General features: G+C 35.6%; 1 protein-coding gene across 3 annotated transcripts in view; it reads right to left on the bottom strand.

The window, feature by feature from the left end:
• Nucleotides 1-21,588, bottom strand: part of LOC149560441 (chaperone protein dnaJ 10-like) — a 288,991-nt gene that overhangs the window by 133,493 nt on the left and 133,910 nt on the right. For all 3 annotated transcript variants that reach the window (XM_089824685.1, XM_089824684.1, XM_089824683.1), the window contains exons 5-6: nt 9,727-9,886; nt 6,801-6,930 (exon numbers count right to left, since the gene is read on the bottom strand). In XM_089824685.1, coding sequence (XP_089680811.1) covers nt 6,801-6,930; nt 9,727-9,886 — 290 coding nt within the window. The remainder of the gene's footprint in view (nt 1-6,800; nt 6,931-9,726; nt 9,887-21,588) is intronic.

Here is a 21,588-nt window from a genome sequence, read left to right as displayed (position 1 = left end):
TGATATCATGAATTCACAACCCATGGATTTAGAACACCAGTATTATTTGAAGGCATGATTAATGAGATTGAGTGAGCTATGCTATTTCTTTTCACGCTCTATTTTACATATCGAGTGATGGATGTCATACAAACCCAGTCAACTATCCTTTTTTTTTGCTTAACAATAACCGCCAAGTGTGTATGGTGTGTAATAAATATATATGTAGATAGAGATTGTCCTAATATTACTTAGGAGGTCAGCCTTATTCAGTGGTATAGTCGATATACCATTGAGATTAGAAACAGTCTCAAGAAGAGAATTTCTGGTTACAATAACAGAGATGCAAATATATATATACTGAAACCTCCCAGGATACACACTTGACCTAGGTGCTCAATTATGAATGGGTGAGGAGGAGAGTTACTCCTGCAAGAACAAATCAAATGTCAGATCAAGAACAATTAACAAACCAAAACTGTACATGTTGGATCAGCTCATGATTGTCCAAAAGTATGTATGTTCCAGTTGTCAAGTCGAGCAGTGGGTAATCAGGCTTATCCGCTACCCATCTAAATCCTTGGCCAAGGTAGGTTAGAGGCATGCTTGCCGTATTTGATCACCAGAGGTTTGGGTGCTAGCTGACAAAGAAGAGGTTGATGGAGGATTTCCACTGCCTTGTCTACTGCTTAGCTAAGAATCTAACATCAGGATGCTCGGATGGCAGGACCATGGTGTCCTAAGCCTAACCCCAAGGTATGGAGGGTCTTTCTTATTAGAGATTGTGTGGGGATAAGTTAAAGTCTGTGGTTGGGAGGTTAAGCTTATGCTAATGCTTCTCCTCTTCACCAGATGTCGTGGCTTGTATAACACATTATCAGATACCAACACTTGTGTATATTTTCTTATTATACTTCCATGTTATTCCTTGAAGTGTATTTAATTATGATCAATGTACTAAAAATGATTACACTAGAAGTAGTTATGGAAGCTATATTAGTTTCCTTTCATGTAACTTGAAAAGTATTGTTTCTTAATTGCTAATTACTTTTCTTGTACATTGAAATCAGTCGTAACAAATGAAATTGCCTTAATGTCATTTAGTTATGAAAGATAGATTTATCTTTAGAATTAATTTCTTTTCCAAGTATATGAAAAATGGTATATTACAAAAATGCAACCCACATCATTCTAGTGAAATCATCAATAAGTAGCATGAAATACCTTTTGCCATAAAAAGGTCTTGTTCTTGTAGGACTACTCAGATTTGTATGTACAATCTCCAACTTCGCTACAGTAGTAAATGTCATGCTTGGAAATTAACTTTTCTCCTGCCTTGCGAAAACACATTATTTGCAAGTCATGTTAGTAGATTTCACAATCTTAGGCAAATCTCTAACTACAAATGTAGTACTGACCTTTACAATTTAATCATAGTTGATATGACATGATCTCTTATGCCATAACCAACTAGCATCCACTTTAGCAAATAAACATGTCATTTAGTAGGGTTCATCTAAAATACAATACCTCTTGTCCTTGTACCAATACCAATCAATTTACCATCTTTATCCTTGATAATGCAAGTCTTTTATTTAAACTACAACTAATATCCTTTGTCAACAAGCTCTCCAACACTCAAAAGACTAAGTTTCAATCCATCCACGAATTAAATATTTCCATCAAGAGTAATTGATCATTTTCCTTTTACGTAACATTTTGCATTATTTCCAACTCTTAACTATCCCTCCATCACAACTATTGAACTCAACAAATTTGTTCATATTTCCATTCATGTGATGTGAACAACCACTATCTATAATCCAATCAGACTTTTTCTTCCCAATCTATGAAACTAGTACTTTTTCTTCTTTTACTTCTTTTATTTGTTTTTCAGGGCTTTCTTCCTTAATAGCAACAAATCCTATTTAATCATCACTATCATCTAGGAAATTTATCATCTTAAAATGAACTTCACCATTCTCATCAACATAGAAGCGATCCTTAGGTACTGTTGATTTGTAAGGTTTCCTAGGCTTAAACTTCTTTACTCATTTAGGACATTTAGAAGAATAATGACCAAGATCTTTACATGTCCAACAAGCAAGAATTTTGTTACCTTTAGGTTCTCTCTTCATAAGCAAGGTAAGTTAATCAATCTTCTTGCCTTCTTCCTCTTTAGATGCTCAGCTACTACTAGCATAATCTCCACTTGTACTTGCACTTCTTGTCAAAGTAGGTTTGTCTATTTATATGCTAAAAGTTGTTTCTATTCTAGATGATTCTCCATTCTATTTCATCCACATCTCAGATATCTGCAATCTCGCAAGAAGAATCTCTCTTGTAAAATTTGGAGTAGGGGAATAACTCGTTCAATCATTTGTGCTCTCTAATGATAAGCAAGTGTCAAGGTCTTCAAGCTTTTCCACACAACTTCATCCTCTGCCTTGTTTCCACCACAACTTTTAATTCCTCTGACAATTTCCGATATTCTACCAAAGTAACCTCTTATAGTTTCCTCTTCCAACATCTTATCATCTTGAAACAAGCATATCCAACTTCGTAATCTAGCCTTCTTAGCACAATCATCACCTTCAAATATTCTTTGCAAACTATTCCAAATCTCATTAGCAAGTCTTAAGGAGTTTACCTCTCCATATTCTATCTCAAGAAAAACTATTAACAGTGCTTCTCTAGCAAGCATATTCTACATGAAAAGATCTTTCACTATGTCTTCACAAGAATCAAGCTTGTCTTCTTCAATCACATTTTTCTTTTCTACTGTAACAAGCCAAAATTTTGGAACCAAGCATAGCAGACATCTCTTCATCTTTTCTCTCCATCTATCATAGTTAACTCCATCAAACTTCAAACTTTCTTTTCTAAAATAACATGGATTTCCTTAAGCTGTTAAGCTTTTCTTTCAAGGACCTGATGCTCTAATACCAATTCTTAGAATGTAAAGTCCACCAAGTTATCTGGGCGGGGGGTTGTGAACTAATTATATGCATAAAACAACTCTCAATATCTCTATTTATTCTGAAACATGTAAACATTAGATGCAACCATAGAAAGATAACCATGCACAATAACTCCAGATATTTTAACTGGAGAAGCTCTTGATCAAAGGGAAAACCCTAGTGGGAATGATGCCCACAAGATGATGTACTAATATAAAAGTTCCTTGTCAAAGGGTAGACTCTGTTAGGAGCCCATGAAATACAATCACTAAAAATGAGTCCCTATTAGAAGACTTTGAATCCTTGGTAGAAGATACCAACTCTGTTAAGAGTTGTGCCAACCCTGTTAGGAGTTAAAAGGAGGACAACTAAACCCATTGTCCAAATAGCATCAAAAACAGTCTCCACTTAACAATCTTCCAAAGAAGTATATCCAAGATTTCTAAATTGACAGAACAACTTCTCCTTTGCCAATACAGTTCCTTTGAAGCTCACAGTATATCAATCCACATCAATCTCTTCTCTGACTTAGCTGAATTCTCATATGAGTTTGCATAACAATCTCACTAATCAAAACCACAAAGTTCACACTTAATCACAAGGAAATGACCTTTCCTTTATACCAAGTACTGAGTCAACCTTGAGGCTTTCTTAATTTACAATAATAATATAGGACATCCTTAAAATATTACATTTACATATTACATTACAATTACATTCTTTCTCAAAGATATTTGTAATGGTCGTCTCACAGAGAACATCTTCCAAACAGTCTTCGCCAAACCTCACAAAGTGAACATCTATTTTCACCATCTGGAGCATAGCATCTTCAACGTGTCTCTGACCTGCCTCTAACCTTGCTTAACCAAATTACATCTCTGTTAAATATATTATCAATTTACCAATAACCGCTTTCCAGAAACTTTCTCTAAAAGCTACCTTCAAAGTCATTGCATAACTCTGTCATACCTCCATACTTCTATCTGTGCAGTTAGTTGTAGCATCTATAAGCATCTCTGAACATATCTAAGACCGCATATCTCAACTCATTAACCGTTGACCGCACCAAAAAAATCTTCCTTTGTAACTCTGAAACTCTTCACAGAATAAGGTATATATCGATATCAATGACAAACACTATCATGAATGCAACACATAAGCTCTGAATTATTCTCCAGCATTGCTATGATACTCCCCCACAGAAATACCATCAGCATTCATGCTAACAGATTCTCCATTATTTTAGCATTCTAAGGTTGTGAAATATTAGTTGAAGTTTGTCTATGAGATTGGCTTCATCTAGAAGTCAACATTGTGTTTCACTAGAAATTATATTAAGGTTTTAAAGAATATTTAATTGCTGATCAAAAATTCGAGGGTTAATTTTTGAAACAATCATCTGCTAGTGATATTCATTCTTTCATAGAGTTTCAAGGCAAGTATTACCTGTGAGTTCATTATTTGTAACTCCCATATTTTTGAAGCACTGTTATTTTGGATAATAGGAGTTCTTTAATGAACTGGTTGTCATTATATTATAGACATTTGGAGTATTCAAGCTAGTATAAAATTATGGAATTTTCAGTTGTGTACTTTCAATGCAATTTCAGTTTTAAGTTGTTAAAATTATTATGACAATATCATTTATTTTCTGCATTATATTGTCATATCAAACATAACAAACATACCATATTCAGACAAGTATTACCTGTGAGTTCATTAAGTCTAACTCCTAGATCTTTTAGGTATTGTTGTTTTAGATAATAAGGGTTATTTAATGAACTGGTTGTCATTATATTGTAAATGTTCCGAGTGTTCAATCTGGTATAAAAATCTGGAATTTTCAGTTGTCTATTTTCAAAGCAATTTCAGTTTTGAGCCGTAAAAGTTATTATTGCAACATCTTTTTTTGGCTGCATTATATTGTCGTATCAAACATAACAAATATACTATATTAGTCTGTGTTTGTACTCTTCTCATGGAGAAGTAGAAACTACGATTTTCTGGTATTCATATCGGAGGATGGAGATTCTTCATTGTGTTAGCATTCTGAGGTTGTCAAATATCAGCTGAAATTTTTCTGTGAGATTGGCTTCATCTAGAAGTCAACGTTGTGTTTCACTGGAGATTATATCAAGGGTTTTTAAGAATATTTAATTGTTGATCAAAAGTTCAAGGATTAATTTTTTTTAAATACATCTGCTGCTGATATTCATTCTTTTAGAGGGTTTCAAGGCTAGTATTACCTGTGAGTTCATTAATTGTAACTCCTCGATTTTTTAGCTATAGTTGTTTTATATAATAGGGGTTATTTAATGAACTGGCTGTCATTATATTGTGAAGATACTGAGCAATCAAGCTGGGAAAAATATCTGGAATTTTGAGTTGTGTATTTTCAATGTTATTCAGTTTTGAGTTGTAAAAATTTATTATTGCAATATCTTTTATTCACTCATTATATTGTCATATCAAACATAACAAATATACCATATTCATTCATCAAAACAAACACAAAGAAAGCAGAAATTTTGTATTCGTATGAAAGAAACCAGAAATTTTGTATTCATATGAATCCATCTGGAGAGGGAGCTTAGTCTTACACATTGACTAGATGGCATTGACATGTGTCCATGTATGTCTTCTCTCTAGCACTTGAGCAATAATTTTGGGCCCCAAGGGCTTTATCCGTGCGCATTGCACTGGAAACTCTCTAATCACCACTTCCATGCTACTTTCATTGCCCTGATTCCAGTATGTTGAGACAGGCTAATCTAGTCCCTGGCCATAATGTCTGGTTAACAATGGTAATTTTTGTTCCAGGGCCTATAATTCTGGCAAATTTCAGGTCAAAATTAGATAAAATAGTGGTTTCTGAAAATATAAGCAACTAAATATCTGATCCACTGCTCCACTGTATTGAACTGGGGTCTTATTCAGTTAGTTAAATCAGGTCAACAGAAGGGTTTCTAGCAGATAGGGATAAAGACATTATGTTAATGGCTGAAGGTTTGCCTGTTTTATTTACATTAAGAATCTTCGGGTCCCTTATTTGTAGTAGGATGTTCAGGCTCTATATAATGAATTATAGGCCCTTATTAGTAGTAGTATGTTCAGGCTCTATATAATTAACTATAGGCTGTCAAACATGAGTTCCAGATTCTAATCTCTTTCTAGGTGCATCTTCACATGGTTGTCAAAACGTCATAAAACTAGAACCTTAGAAGAGGCAAGGATACTTGAGCGCCCTTCTCTCTCTGGATAAATAGGCTCCTGGTAGTAAGAGGCAGGAAGTTAATCTACAAGGTCTGTCACTGCCAAACATTGGTGGTAATAGCAATCCTACTCTAAAAGCAGGTCGTAGTGGCACTGCAGGTATTGATGTGATGTTGCATTTTCCAGAAGCCCTAAACGTGCTGTTGGTTGGGTGGGTAGCTGAGGTGTGTGTAAATATTAGTAACTATACTTTTCTTTCTTTTCTGTTAGTAGAATTATATTCTATGTTGGCAGGACTCTTGTGGATAGTGACGAGTTTGCATACTTTTGTTCTGTCATTTTTGCCCCTTGTGGGCTTTATATAGTTATAGTTGACTAATTCAGTCCAGTATAGTCCGATCTTTTATATTAAATGAATGAGAAACCCAACAGATCCCTCTCTAACAGTATCGGAAAAAAATCAACTAAACTAATCAAATAATTTTGTAGGTATATAAAATTTAAATTGATAATCACTTATTTTTTTAATTTTGAATAAAGAGTCCCCTTAATTATAAAAATACATAAGTAACCAATGGACTTTTAACTTTCCATAGCTAATTTCACTTAAAATGTTCTCTGATGCAGAAAATAACAAAAAAAACCTACATGCAGTTGATAGACGATGAGCTTCAGAATTGGCCCAATCAACAAACTCTTGTTTTTGACCATTAACATATGGTTGCAGCCGATCTTTCAATAATTGTATAAGTTTTTCCTCCCTTTCTTTTTGGAAGGCCTGCATAAAGTATATATAAAAGCCACTTATATTATCAACTATGAGCAGTGAAGGATATTCCAAACTGTATAATTAATTCTTAAATAGCTATGCTAATAAAACTAACAAGACTCAAAAACATATAATGGTCTGTCAGTAATACAACCCATATAAAAGAAAATGGAAACTTACTGGGAAATAATTATAGTTTGAGATTAAAGTCTTACTGATCCTAATATTTACAAATTTCAAAACTTGCTTCTATGAAATAATGGTATCCTTGAGATTAGATAATAATTACACAGCACTTTTAATTGAAAAATTGAATGCACAGGAAACTACGAAGTATTTATATCAAAGGTCACTAAATTTAATTTTATTAGAGGACCATTTGACTGTATCTACAAACTTAATACACTAATAAAAGGTATTCTTGTGAAAGAAGAGGCAGTACGATGTAGATGCACTCCTATCCACATCAGAAGTTAAAAAGGGAAGATGTTTTCAAAATATTGAGTTGGCAACTATAGTGACAGTGAAGCCATTATAGACTTGTAGTGTACTGGAAAACTGCTTGATTGTCAAACAAACCAACCCTGGGGACTAGTGAGTATTCTAGATGATTTGCAATTAGATTATGTAGTACTGACTCATTTTACCAGGCAGCAAAGCAGTAGTCCTTAGACCATGCAAAATATTCTTGTTGTTTATTCTCCTCTATTGTAATGTGCCCATTTTTAGCAGGTTCCTGCAGTTGGCTTGGTCAGTTCATCATAGCAAACATTATGAGCTGACAATGCGATTTGAGGGTCTCAGCTGTGGGATTATAGATTTTCCCGCAACCTATGGTAAATTTTGGCTCAGTGTTGAGAACTTACTATTTATAATAAGTCAACAATTGGTTCCGATGAGCTCAATTGACCTAGAGGAGTTGAGTGATGCTCTCAGTTTTTTTTTTGAGCTTCTGATTGGGCTCCACGAATCTTGGAGGGAGAGTTTATTTGTAATAAGTTGCCCCGTATGGTTCATTCGTTGTCTTTCTTCATCAAGATCACTCCAATGTTAACCTATTTCAATTTTTATGCTTCTTCAGTCATTTTCACAAGATGCGTGAATTACTATTATTATTCCTCTAAATATGTTGACGTTATTTTTGTTGTTGTACTTTGGCTAACTTAGTGTCATAGCTCGTTGGAACCAATTTGGAAAGTTTCAAATCTGCACAAGAAACGGTGGCCTTGTGTGTCATAATGTTATGATATGGTTGAAAAGGTTGTTTTTCGCAGCCAAAAGAAATTAATAAATTATATTATATGGACCGTTATAAAATGATGTTGTGTTGAGGAAGCTTCTTAAGTGAAGTTGCATTTGGGAAACTTTGTGCCAATGGGTGATAAATATGAGCTAATTTTGATGGAAAAGCATCTGATTAATTATTTGTTTTTGTTGCTTATGAAGAGTTTCTGAGTTTGACGAATAATGTGCCCTTGTTCAGGTATAAGGGACCTTGTGCCTACATTAATGAATTTGAGGCCTGCGGCTACAGTTCAAGCTGACGTGCAGGTTAAGTGGCAATTGCCAGGACCAGCATTGTTGTTCAAGGACCCACATTACCTGTGAATTATAGCAACATTTGACACTTCCATCTGGTTGAAAGAGGAATACTGCAATTCTATTTCCAGGTTCTTCATACTTGCTTAGTTTATGTATTGCGGAAGTATTGGTCTGAATTAATAAAATATTGCAATTGCCCTTCTTCCAGTATTGGCTATTGTTCAGAATTGTAAATCCAATATTTCATTGTTTGAGAAAAAACAATATGACATTGAGCATCCAAAATCTCATTTTCAGTTACAAGCAATAAACTGTGAAATCTTTTGTTTGCTCAATAAGTCTGATTATCTTTTCGTTAGAAGATTTACTTGGGTCGAGGAGATTTATTTCTAAGTTCTAATACTCAATGTATGTTTTGAGGCTTACATGTGAAAGTTTGACAAAACAAGCAAATGTTTATAAAGTAAAATTGATGTTTGCTAATACTCAATTGAGGGTTCTTACATCTAGTTCACATAAAATTCAAATTCTTCTATATTGTGTGGCTATCCAATCTCAGATAGGTATATGTATTTATATATGTATTTATATAAGTTATTTATATATGTAGGTAAAAATGTTGATGCAGGTAAAACATTGGATTAGATGCTCTTTTCACATCATTTTAGTGCTATAAAACTACACATTTTCTCTATTGAAATGTCAATTACTAATTTAATACATTTTGTAATTGTATTCTAGAAAAAATATATGTTTCTTTAAGAGATTTTATATTTTAGTACTTTTTGAGTTGCCGAGTTTTCCCCGAGTTTTTGTCAAGTATATGCCGAGTTTTTTCCGAGTTGAAAATTTTGGGCTTGCCGAGTACTCTCCAAGTCCGAGTCTGTAAACAATGATTATTATATATTACCAGGATGTACTTACATTAGTCAATTGTTAACTTAATCAAAGGATAACAAGACGCCAAAAACCAGTCACTATCTCGTCTTATCTGCTGTATAAGGGCATCTTCAATTTATCTTTTACAACTTTGTTGATATGATTACATAAATCTATCTGCATATAGAGAGCTTACAAATAAATCATTTACATCAGACAGCCATCAATCAAGCACAGGCAACAAGCTGCTTCATTGCTAAGATATTGCTGAAGCTTCCAACTGATATCAACATTCTAACAAATAATCATATCATTTATTTAAAAGCATCACCGTCCTGAATTTAAACCTTTGAGAAAGCTTTAATTCAACTGAAACCAACCTACCTTCATCTTGTTCTGAATTTTTTGGACATCATGCCTTTGCCCGGACTCTTCTATTTCAACCGATGCCAATGAAGACAATGCAAGTTGCCCAATATAATCTTCAAAGTAATCACTACCAAAAAGCATGCCAAAGACTGCAGCTGGATCAAGCATTACTTCACTGAAGAGAAAAAATCACATCAACGGCATGAAAAAATATTAACAGCTCAGAAGTCACAAAAGATGTCAATTCAAAACTAGCCCAAACAATATCTAGAGTAATAATTTATAACAATGTTTCTTCACAATATTGAATAATGAAGATATAAGTCAAAGATTTGCACCAATTATCTTCCACACAGACCAGAGTGAAATGAAATAGTAGCTTCATCAATTCCCTAAATAATTAAAGAAATAATATATCACATTTGACATCTGATTGAATTTTTTAAACATTATTCATCTTGCAGGAACCATGTGATTCTTTCATATTAAGGGTTTTAATTCTTTCTAATTAAACACTAGATCTTGTATAACACACAAGTGCCAATACTACAGAGCACATCATAATTTATGTCATTGTTTCTAAAGTTGGAATGTAAAATGCATTGTGTCAACTCCATCAACTTACGAATGTTTGTGGTATATCTTTGGATTATATTCATCTTCTTTGGGTCCTATGTATATTATTTAATGAGCTTAGTGATGTTCCCATAGGAAATTTTTGTTTTTGAGTTAAAATTCAAGCCAAAAAGTTGTCTTTAATGGTTTGCCATTTTTTAGTCCTTGCCTCGAGTAGTTTGTCAATGCAGTTCTCACTTATTGTGAGCACACCTTAAGAGAGCCTACCAGAGAATATTTTCGAGAATGTTAGGTAAGGTGAATGTGACAAGTTGTATGCATGTCACATACCATATTTTGAAACCATGGAGATTGTTAGACTAAATTCTTAATTACTCTATGGTTAAGTTCCAACTAGGCATATTAGTTGTCATTTACCATTTTCTCAGTTAATTATTTCTGCATATAGTTGTAAGGTTCTTGAGTTTTCTGTAATGTCCCCCTTCCATGTACGGTCAGGAGACAGGGATAACTTCCTTAAAATCCAAATCACAAAGGTTTCTTCCTTTTAGCTTATACTCAAAATGAATTTGGGAAGTGGTGATTGCAGGTTACATAAATATAAGGATCAGATTAATTCAAGATAATGATCAACCAGTCATAATTATATATACCCCTTAACTAATGCAGAATGGTGGGATGCAAGTTCAATAGGGAATATGCTGATATGAGTCAAATATAATATAGTTGTAATGGTAATCTTGTTTGCAAATATGACTCTTCACCAATCTGTCTAAGCTGTGATTATAGAGAGACACTGCTGTCCACAGGTTATTGCCGTATATGGGAATGCTGAATACTATCATTGGTAATAATTATCAAATCCCTTCAACAAAGTATATCATATTCCTTATGCAACAAAGATTGCAAGCACCCTATCTTTGCATTCACATTGAAATTCAACACACTAACTGTAATATAAAATATGGGGGATCAATAGGAGGAAGAAGCTGTTAAAAGGAGGTTGCAGTAAGGAGAGCAGATCAGTGTACATGTGAAGACTGGGAACTATCATGACATCGCCCTTACCAGCCTATTTCCCCATGAGTCCACCTTGAAGGACCCAGGTTATGGTTTCCATTTATGACAACAGAAGGCTATGATTTGGGTTTCACCATTAGGACAGGTTCATCACCGACGGGGTGGAGAGAGGTAGAGACTTGTTCAACAATGGAAATGGATATAGGAAACCTATGGAGGAGGGGATGGACTCGAACAAGTGGCAAAGAAAGTATGGAAACCGAAGGAGCAACACCTTGCAAGAACATGGCAAAAGAAGGTATCAAGATGACCCAAAATAAGTATGCAGTGCCCCTGAAAAATCCGGAAATGCTTTGGCCAAGTTAAGGCATTACTTAGTAGGCAGCAAATTTTGTATTAAGATAGATCATAACAGCCTGAAGCATTTCCTAGGACGGCGAGACCTAAATGAGAGGTGGCAGAAGTGGGTCAGTACGCTACAGTCTTATGATTTCGAGATCTCCTATATCAAGGGTACACAAAATGTCGTTGTTGGCGCCCTTTCTCAAAGGCCCCACTTATGCTTGGTTACTGAGATTGTTGAGGACTAAAGGCACTTCATCAAAGCTAGGTATGTCAGGGATCAGTGCATAGCTAGTATTGTTGATGGTAGTTTCTATCAGCTGTAATAACCCCAACATGTTATAACTTCGTCAAACACCAAATTCTTTTATAATTCAGTTGTTTGACATTTCGTCAAACACTTTGCAAGCAAGCTCTGATACCATTGAAATAAACCCTATTGGCTCTCAAAAAATCTGTGCTGAAGAATTGATTTTCTTTTTTTTGTTCTTGAGTTTTGCAATTTTGATACAAGAATATAGCAGCGAACTAGACGATTTTGCAATAATAATTTCAACTCAAATATTTAGATATTACATAGGGAATATACAGCTGAAAATTTTCAGATTTCAATATCAACTTAGATATTGAGTATTTTCACAAAATACCAACAACCCTATTGATAAAATATCCCCTATTATCTAAATCAACAATACCCAGAAAAATTAAGAGTTACAATCCATGAACTTACAGGTAAGACATGCTTTGAAACCCTCTGAAATGAAGAGTAGTAGCAACAAAAATTCTTTGACCAACAAATGCAACTACAGATTTGGAAAATCTTGCTCCCAAAGTGCAGATAGAAAATAACACCGCGCAACAGATATAAATTAGCCCTCAACCAACTCCAAATTAACCAGCACACAATTTGATATAACAATTCCAATGAATCCCTTCACAAATTCTAGAGCAACCTCCAGCGGCAAGAAAATTTAAACTTCTCCTTAGCAACAGTTAATACAGTAGGAAAAATGGCAAATCGTATACCTTAGCACAATTTGCCAAGCAATCTCAGAATTGAATCTACAATACTTCAACTATAGATACCAAACCCTTATACTTCAATAAGGGCACAAAAATCAGAACTTCAAAAGTGTCACAAAGACAACAAAGAAAGATAAGATAATCAAATAATTGGATTTTTTCTCATCAAATGTCCTCATATTTATAATCTCCAAATGGCACCAATTTCCCAAAAGAACTCCACTTAAGAAATTTCCTCTATATAACATTTGAATATAATAAATTGTCATTAATATAATTTATTAATTGCTTTTGGCTCCAAAAATGACCTCTTCCACCATAACTTAATATTTTGGCACGCAAGGTCATTGTTTCTTGTTCCCAAGATTTAAAATTTTTCGTCCCAATTCCAATGAGCTATGATACTGAGGTGACCGACCAACAATACAAACAAAAATAGCAACTTCAACATATTTAGATGAATAATAATAACTCACTTGTCTTGTCAAAACAACTGAAGAAGCATCAAAATCAAAATCTGACAACACCAAAATGATCCTGATGATGAAAGATGATGAATGAACCTGACGGGGTGACTTACTAATAATAGACGCTCCCTCCAAGATTTTTGGAGCCCAAATCGGAAGCCTGAAATAAACACTAAGAGAATCGCCCAACTCCTCTAACTTAGCTGAGCTCATCGGAACCAACAGTTTGACTTACTGTAAATAGTAAGTCCCTCAAGTGGAGCCAAAACACAACATGGGCTACTGAAAAGCCTATAATCCCACAACTGAGACCCTCAAATCCCACTATCAGCTCATGAGGGTCGCGATGGTGAATTCACCATGCCAACTACATGAACCTACTAAAAATGGGGAGATTACAACAGCGGCTATACCCTTGCAGATGAGTTGATCATTTACAAGGGGAGGATTTATCTTGCCCCAGGATCAAGTGTTTGTGAGATCATTCTTCGAGCCTTTCATGATTCTCCTATGGCTGGTCATCCTAGATTCTTTAAGACATATAGGCAGATTTGGGAGAGATATACTTGGAAAGGCTTAACTACAAATGTACAGAGAGCATACTTACCTTGCAAAGTTGCTATAGCAGTGGGAGAGTATATATACGGATTTGATTGTGGGCTTGCCTAAAGCCTAGGGTAGGAATTGCATATATGTGGTAGTAGACTGACTCACCAAGGATGCTCACTTTTCCCCTACCACTAATACATATTCAAACCTGCAGTTAGCTAAGTTGTTCTTCCGAGAGGTGTTCAAGTTGCATGGTTTACCCCAAACTCTAGTGAGGGACCGCGATAGCAAATTTAGGAGTCACTTCTCGGAGGAGGTTTTCAAATTATGCGGGAGAGAGTTAACTCCGAGCACCAATTACCATCCACAGATTGACAACCAGACTAAGATTGTGAATAAATGGGTGGAGGGCTATCTGTAGAACTTTGTTTATTCTCAACAAAGAGCTTGGGTGAACTGCATTCATTTGTGCAAGTACTATTATAATTTCACTCACCATATGACTACTTAGAGGTCACCATTCAGAGCTCTGTACATATATCCAAGCTTCATTGATTTTCTTTGCAGTGATAACAAAGAGCCTAGCACTGGTGATATTTTACAAGATAGTCAAGACATTATGAGTTCATTGAGAGATAATATTTAGAGGGCACATAATCAGCATAAGCAATATGTTGATTAGAAGAGGACAACTCATTCCTTTCAGATGGGTGATACGGTTTATTTGATGTTGCAACCATACAAAGATTCTTCCATTGGGAAGAGTGGAGATGAGAAGCTTGAGCCTCAATATTTGGTCCCTTCCGCTTGGTGAGGCTTGTTGGTAAGGCGGCTTATGAGTTGGATTTGTTGGATGATAGCAAGGTAAATAATGTGTTTCATTTTTCACGCATCAAGAAGGCGTTAGGCAAACATGTGGTCCTATCACTTGTATTACCATCGGTAGAATATGAGGGTAGACTTGAGTTGACCCCTAAAGCAATTCTTGATACCAAGGAGAGACAGTTGCAAAGGTCTATCAAGGGGTTTCTAGTCAAGTGGCTTAGTCTACAAGATGAGAATGCCACTTGTGAGCTTGAGGATATTCTTCAACACCCCAAAGTACGATTGCTTGGGGACAAGCAATCTTGGGGACGGAGGACTAAAATGTCCCCTGTCTAGCAAGTTCTAGGACCCAAGGTTGGTCAAGTCAACCACAACCCTTGTGAGGTGACAATAGGCTTTGAGGGTCTCAGTTGTAGAGTTGCTATTTATAGTAAGTCTAATTTTGGCCAGTTGCTATTTATAGTAGTTGCTATTTTTGGTAATGCAAAGCCAGCATAGTGTAGGTTATCATTTATTCAATCTTTTAAACAAGATGGAGCTACATAATGATGGAGTCATATTTATTGCATTAGTTATGAGGCTTTATAATTATTAATGTGTTTTATCTTATTACATGTTAAAAAATGATGTTGTGTAGTTAAATTGTCAAAGCCTCTTTAGTGAAAGCTGTAATGCTGAAGTTAAGTCACAAAAATGATATTATAAATATGACTCTCATTTTGCGAATTGGTATCCAATGAATATTATATGCTTGTGTGGTTGGTGAGGGCTCGAGTTCTGAAGATTGTCTGAAGTTTGTATGGCAAAATTGTTGTTGAGATATAGCAATTTGTCTTGTCTTCTCAATTGTATTAACTGTGTGCAAGAAGTAAATCTATGCAAGTGAATTTGCCTAATTCTAATGAGGTTGGAGATAGTGATTAGAATTTGCAAACCTGTTGTTTGGTTTGGGAGTCTATTGTGCACATTGGGAGGTTGTCAGTTACCCTATGGTAGCGTTTGGTGTCATTGAAATCTGTCATCTTTTAACAAAGTCCTACGAACCCTTTTTTAGGCCTCCAACTTAGTTATAAGTCATGCATTTCTTAGGTTAAAGCCTGCGACATCACAATTTGGGCTTGTGTGATGAATGGTGACAGGAGGTTTATTCTGAGTAGGCATTATACCATTATAGATCATGCTTCTCCACTTGGAGATGGAATGCCTGATATTCAATTTGGTTCTATAGGTGACAATGGTGTCGGTAGTCCGGGTGGGATCAGTCGGTACACGATTCAAAGATGTAGACACAAGTTTTGAGATTAACAAAGAGGCTAGAGAGACATTCAAGGCCTTGGCAGAGGCACGTCACCATGTGGTAGATGTGCTGCAACAACTTTCAGACATTGCAGCGGATAGTGCTCCCCCGGGGATGCAGTAGGGAGAGGGCTCGAGATGTTTTTGTTAGTTCTCATGGATCTTGAGTTGATAATAAGTCCCAAGTTGGTGACAGATATAGAGCAGAGGATCAGATGGACAAGATTAGATACATTGGAGCCTATGATAGGCCACAGAGACCCACCTTCTCCAGGCCCAACTTGGATCCATTCAATACTGAGACTAAGGTCGTACCATTTGTAGATGATGTAGTTGCACATTTCATTTGAGTGGGATGCTCTACCACAAGCTATGAAGCAGAATTTGAGTTTTGACAGATATTTGACCCAGAAGCGTGAGCATTCCAGAGGTAGGCATGCACCTAAAAGACAGAGGCATAGACAATCAGACTTACGAGAGGGTACCAGTAAGATGTAACTAGTGCATTTTTATGGTAGCAAGAGAGTGATTGATAGAGCTTTGGTACACAAGCTCGACACTTATCTTGCTTTGCATCCTATGACTGAGGAGGATGCTATAAGATTTGCAGTATTGCACCTTGATGGAGTGGCACATGATTGGTGGTATTACGAATTGGCATCTCTCCATCATGATCAGATCACTTCCTACTAGGATTTTGTGGACAAACTAATAGAGCATTTTGATAGGAAGGATCTTGAGGTTTATTTCAGGGAGTTGGATCACCTACAGTAGACGGCTACTTTGGAGGCTTCCATTAGTGAGTTTCAGAGACTATCAATGATGGTGTATGACCTTTCTGAGAGGACGAGAAACATGTTATTTATCGAGGGCCTAGCTAAGCCACTTAGAGGATGGGTCAAGTCCATAGACCCACCTCATTACTCAAGCCTATGAAGAAGGCTAGGAATTTGGAGTCCTCTACACTTAGATGCAAGTTTGCCTCGAAACCTGCTAGTTGCTCTTATGATAGGATTACTCCTAAGATAGAGGAAAAATCAGATTCTAAGGGTCCTACGGCTATGCCAACACCTTGGAATCAAGATACTATTCACGATTCGAGGAGAAAGAAGTTATGTTTCGATTATAGGGTTCTGAATGATGCCGCTCATGATTGTCCTATGAAGCTTAAGGGAAAGAATAAGATCGAGTGGTTTTATGATGATGAGGATAATTCTGATCCTATAGAGCAGCTAACTGACTATAATCATGATGCTCATAGAGCTATACGTGATGATGATGACAAGGTGGATGATTTCAACGTCAAGGTTGCTTATTTATCTAGCATGCGGAAGGAGAGAGCATTTAGGATGCATGGTTTTTTGGCGGGGCAGTAAGTGATTGCTTTATTTGATACAGATGCCACACATAATTTTATTGATGTCCACCTAGTCACTAAATGAGGGATTCAGATTGAAGAATCTAAGGGACTACGAGTTCAAGTGTCATGTCCCCATTTTGGAGGCAATTTGATTTAATTAATTTAATTAATTACGTTATCCAAAATAATGAATATTTTATGAGGATGACTAATTAATTATTTTAATTAAATAAATAAGTGGTATTAAGTTAATTATTTATAAAGTTATCAAATAAATAGATATTAAAAGGTAACTTTATATTTAATTAATTTAATAAAGTGACTTGAATTATAAAATATTTTATAAAGTCACTTAATAGATAAAACAAAATAATGTTCTAGAAGCTTCTGGAGGAAGTGGAGAAAAAAGAATAAATAGGCACCCCGGGCTTCATTCTAATCATCCAGATTTGTTGTTGTTGATGTTGATGTGCATTGTGGAGCCTAGGGTTTCTGCAGTAGTCACAACTGGCCATTGAGAACGAAAACTCTCAATTGGTACGCAATTTTGAGGGTGTGAAATGTCACTTGAATTATTACAGCTGGGAGGAAGATACTTCAGTCTTCTATTTGTGCTACATTGAGAAAAAATATTTGAGTACAAAAAGCAGGCCGAAAAAGCAGTTCAAAAAAGCAGGCCGAAAAAGCAATTCGAAAAAAGCAGGCCGAAAAAGCAGTCCGAAAAAACTAGGCCGAAAAAGCAGAACCGAAAAAAAGCAGGCCGAAAAAGCAGGTCCGGAAAAGCAATCCAAAAAAATTTTTTAAAAATTTTTAAAAAAAAACAATCTGAAAAAGGAAATTCGAAAAAGCAAAGAAAATTATTACAGCCATCTACAATCAGGGGCAGCAGCTAGAGAGGCACGACTTGGGCATTTGAGGAGGTTATTTACTGTTCAATGGTATTGCAATACATCTATTCTCTAAGGCGACTTCATATGCCAGGTCTGATGTGTATTTTCATAGTTGCCTTTCACTATAGAGTGCTGTTGTAATTGTCATTTCGTATCAGACCTATCATTCATTAATAGATACATCATTCATTTTTACATTCCTCATAATGGTATCAGCAATCCATGGCTTTAGTTGTATTTAATCATGCATGTGATTAACGTACTGCTGTAGGGGAGTATTGAAGTTAGATATTTAGTATTGCATTAGTTTTCATTGGCAGCTGTAGGTGCATATTATTTTACCAGCAATCATCATATTTTGATATCTTTGTAAATGCCAAGAGTCTTGGCTAACTTAGTATGAATATTATATTGGATACTCATTCTCAATCAAGGAGATACAATTGCTGGTCATTAATAGTTGTCTTTGAGCATTAATATATCATTTCTTATCAGCCAGTTAGCTTGCATACCAACTGTTTGTTAAAATACCAGTTGGCTGTAGGTGATCATTTTCATGATTAGAACTCATATATGCATTCAGTATTGCCAAAATTAGTTGCATATTTATGTTAGGACAATTTGGAGTCTTTTGTAAGCATTCTTTTTTAGGCAAATCCAAACAAGAATCACTGCAGCAATCTGAAAAGTTATATCAGTCAGATGACCCTTGCTTGCAAAGTGTTTGACGAAATGTCAAACAATTGAACTATAAAGATATTTGGTGCTTGAAGAAGTTATAACCTGTTGGGGTTATTTCATCAAGTATGGTTACACCTATAACTGTAACAAGATGATTTCAGATCTTCCAGTTAAGTTGTATACCTATGCTTTTAAGGCAAGATTTTATGTGGTGGATATGGGCAGCACTAATATAGTACTTGGCATGGCATGGTTGCATACCCTTAAGGACATTTATACTGTGTTCCACGAGAGCATGTCCCCTAGTTTTTTGCCTTGTACCCGTACTGAGTACAAAGAGGAAAGGGGGTACCAATTTTTCCCATCCCCTATGTCATTCCATTTTGCAAAAATCTGATACAGTCCCCAAAATGATGTTTCAAACAGGACGGAAACACAAGTACGGAATTTTGTACTGGGGATGACAAATTCGTCCCTTGACCGTACCCGGTAAAGAATCTCGTCCTCAATTTTCCAAAATGGCAATAGCATGTATAAAAGCAAAAATAATGTTTTCTTTTCTTTTCACCTCCACATGGGCCCCACATTGACATTGAGGTATAATAAATATTCAAACCCTATTTTGGCTTTAAAAAACAAAAGGCTGAAGTCTTTTGTTCATTAAGAGTTCTTTGCAAGTTCTAAAGAGGAAGAGAAAAACAACAGCAGCAAGAGAAAAGTGCATTTTGGAGGTGCAAGAGGAGGTTTTGCCTTCATTTCTTCTTCATTCCAAGTAAGTATTTTATTTTCTTTATGTTTGATTCAAACTTTATTGCTATTTGCTATCATTTTTCTTTATGTATTTTATTTGCTTTATGTTTGATTCAAACTTTATGTATTTTATTTTCTTTATGTTTGATTCAAACTTTATTGCTGTTTGCTATCATTTTTCATTTTTTTTCACCACATAAAGAGGGCATTTTAAATGAGACATTGACATATTTATTTCTTCCATAACTTGCACCAATATAATACATTACAGAATCCTAAAACATGAGCAGCAATGAGGGTGAGGGAAATAGTGATAGCTAGAATGTTGCCATGCAAGAAACTCAAATGTCACATTTACAAAGACAAAGAAAAAGACCTAGGGCAGCCATGGATGATTCTTCAATTAATGCAGATGTCTCTATGGAAGATGCAATAATATCTAATCCATTTGAGTGCCCTTCCAAAGTCCTCAAAAATATGCCAAAGGCACATACAACTCTAAGAAACCTCTCCTACAATTTGCCATAAAAGTAGACAAAAAAAATTTAAAACAATTCGGGAGTTAGTAGGGAATAGGAGTGTCATATATGTAAGAAACATTATTTTGGAAGCTACACAAGAGTATATAGTCATCTTTTATGGATAGGCGGACAAGGGGTGAAAAGTTGCAAAAAAATTACAGCTGAAGAAAACTTGAGGCGAATAGGTGGCATGTGGAGGGGGGAGCATTAAAAGCAAGGGGGTCCAATAGGTACCACAACCACATCCACACCCACTCCCACAAGCACTACTAGTAAAGGGAAGGGAAAAACCAAGAGAGATACAACGTGGCTGAATTATTTAACTTACAAGCAAAAGATAAAATTGAAGAGTCCATTGACAGATTTCTTTTTGCTCATGGTATACCATTTCTTGTTTCTTGTTCCTCATTCTATAAACAAATGCACAAAGATATATATGCCCTTTGTCCCTCATTTATACCACCAGGAGAGACTAAATTATGCACTTACTCCAAAGTAACCATTTTGATGAAGGATACGAGTCAAACATGGATGAGTGATGGATGTTCCATCATCATGGGTGGGTGGATCAATATCAAACATCGACCACTAATCAAGCTTACTGTCACTAGTACAGGAGGGGCCTATTTTCTTACATCCTTCCAATTTCAGATTTTGAAGGATGCTATAGAAGAGTTAGGGCCTTCAAATGTTGTGCAAGTAATCATTGATTCAGCCCAGGTATGTAAATCAGCTAGATTCATAGTAGAGAGTATCTATAGACATATTTTTTGGACCCCATATTATGTACATGCATTGAATAACAACTTGAAGGACATTGGGACAACTGATTAGATAAAGGCTTATGTGCAAATATTTATTTACAATCATCACACATCTCTTGCATTATTTAGGACATTTCCCAAGAAAGAATTACTCAAGCTCGTACACACTAGATATGCTAGCTACTTCATTTTGTTGGAGGGATGCTTGAGGTCCAAGAGGCCTTACAATCCATAATGGCCAATGCAAAGTGGAATGGATGGCTTGAATCAAGCACCCCGAATGGAAGAAGTGTGGAACAAAGAATCCTAGATGATAACCGGTGGACCACAATAAAGTAAGAAACTCAAAGAATTGTTATTGCTGATTTAATAAAAGTATTTCAGAATTTAGCATTTACTGATTTTTTAAAATTATGATGTTTCTCACTTGTAATTTGCTTGCATTTGTAGATACATTTGCCCCTTAATTGACCCTATTGTGCTGGTCATTAGATATGTTAATACTGACTCTCCTACCCTTGGCGAGATTTATGACACCTTTGATAGCATGCTTGGGCCGGTCAACCAAGCTATTAAAAACAAGGAACCTACTTTGGAGTTCTATGAGCAGCATCTTAAACCTATTGTTATGAAAAGGTGGAACACTATGAACACCCCACTTCATATGGCAGCCTATGCAACCAATCTTAAATGTTATGCACCAAGGCCTAGGAGAGTGTCTCCATTTGCTGATGAGGAGGTGAGTCTAATTTATGTTTAACAGTTTCAGATTTCAATTTGTGATTTTTTAATATGTTTTTAAAATTTTAATTT

This window comes from Cupressus sempervirens, chromosome 4 (genome assembly GCF_028749045.1).
Source record: "Cupressus sempervirens isolate cs-2001-9-10 chromosome 4, ASM2874904v1, whole genome shotgun sequence".
NCBI classification, from domain to species: Eukaryota; Viridiplantae; Streptophyta; class Pinopsida; order Cupressales; family Cupressaceae; genus Cupressus; species Cupressus sempervirens.
Note: the sequence above shows the minus strand (reverse complement) of the source record. Positions and strands in the feature narration are given on the sequence as shown.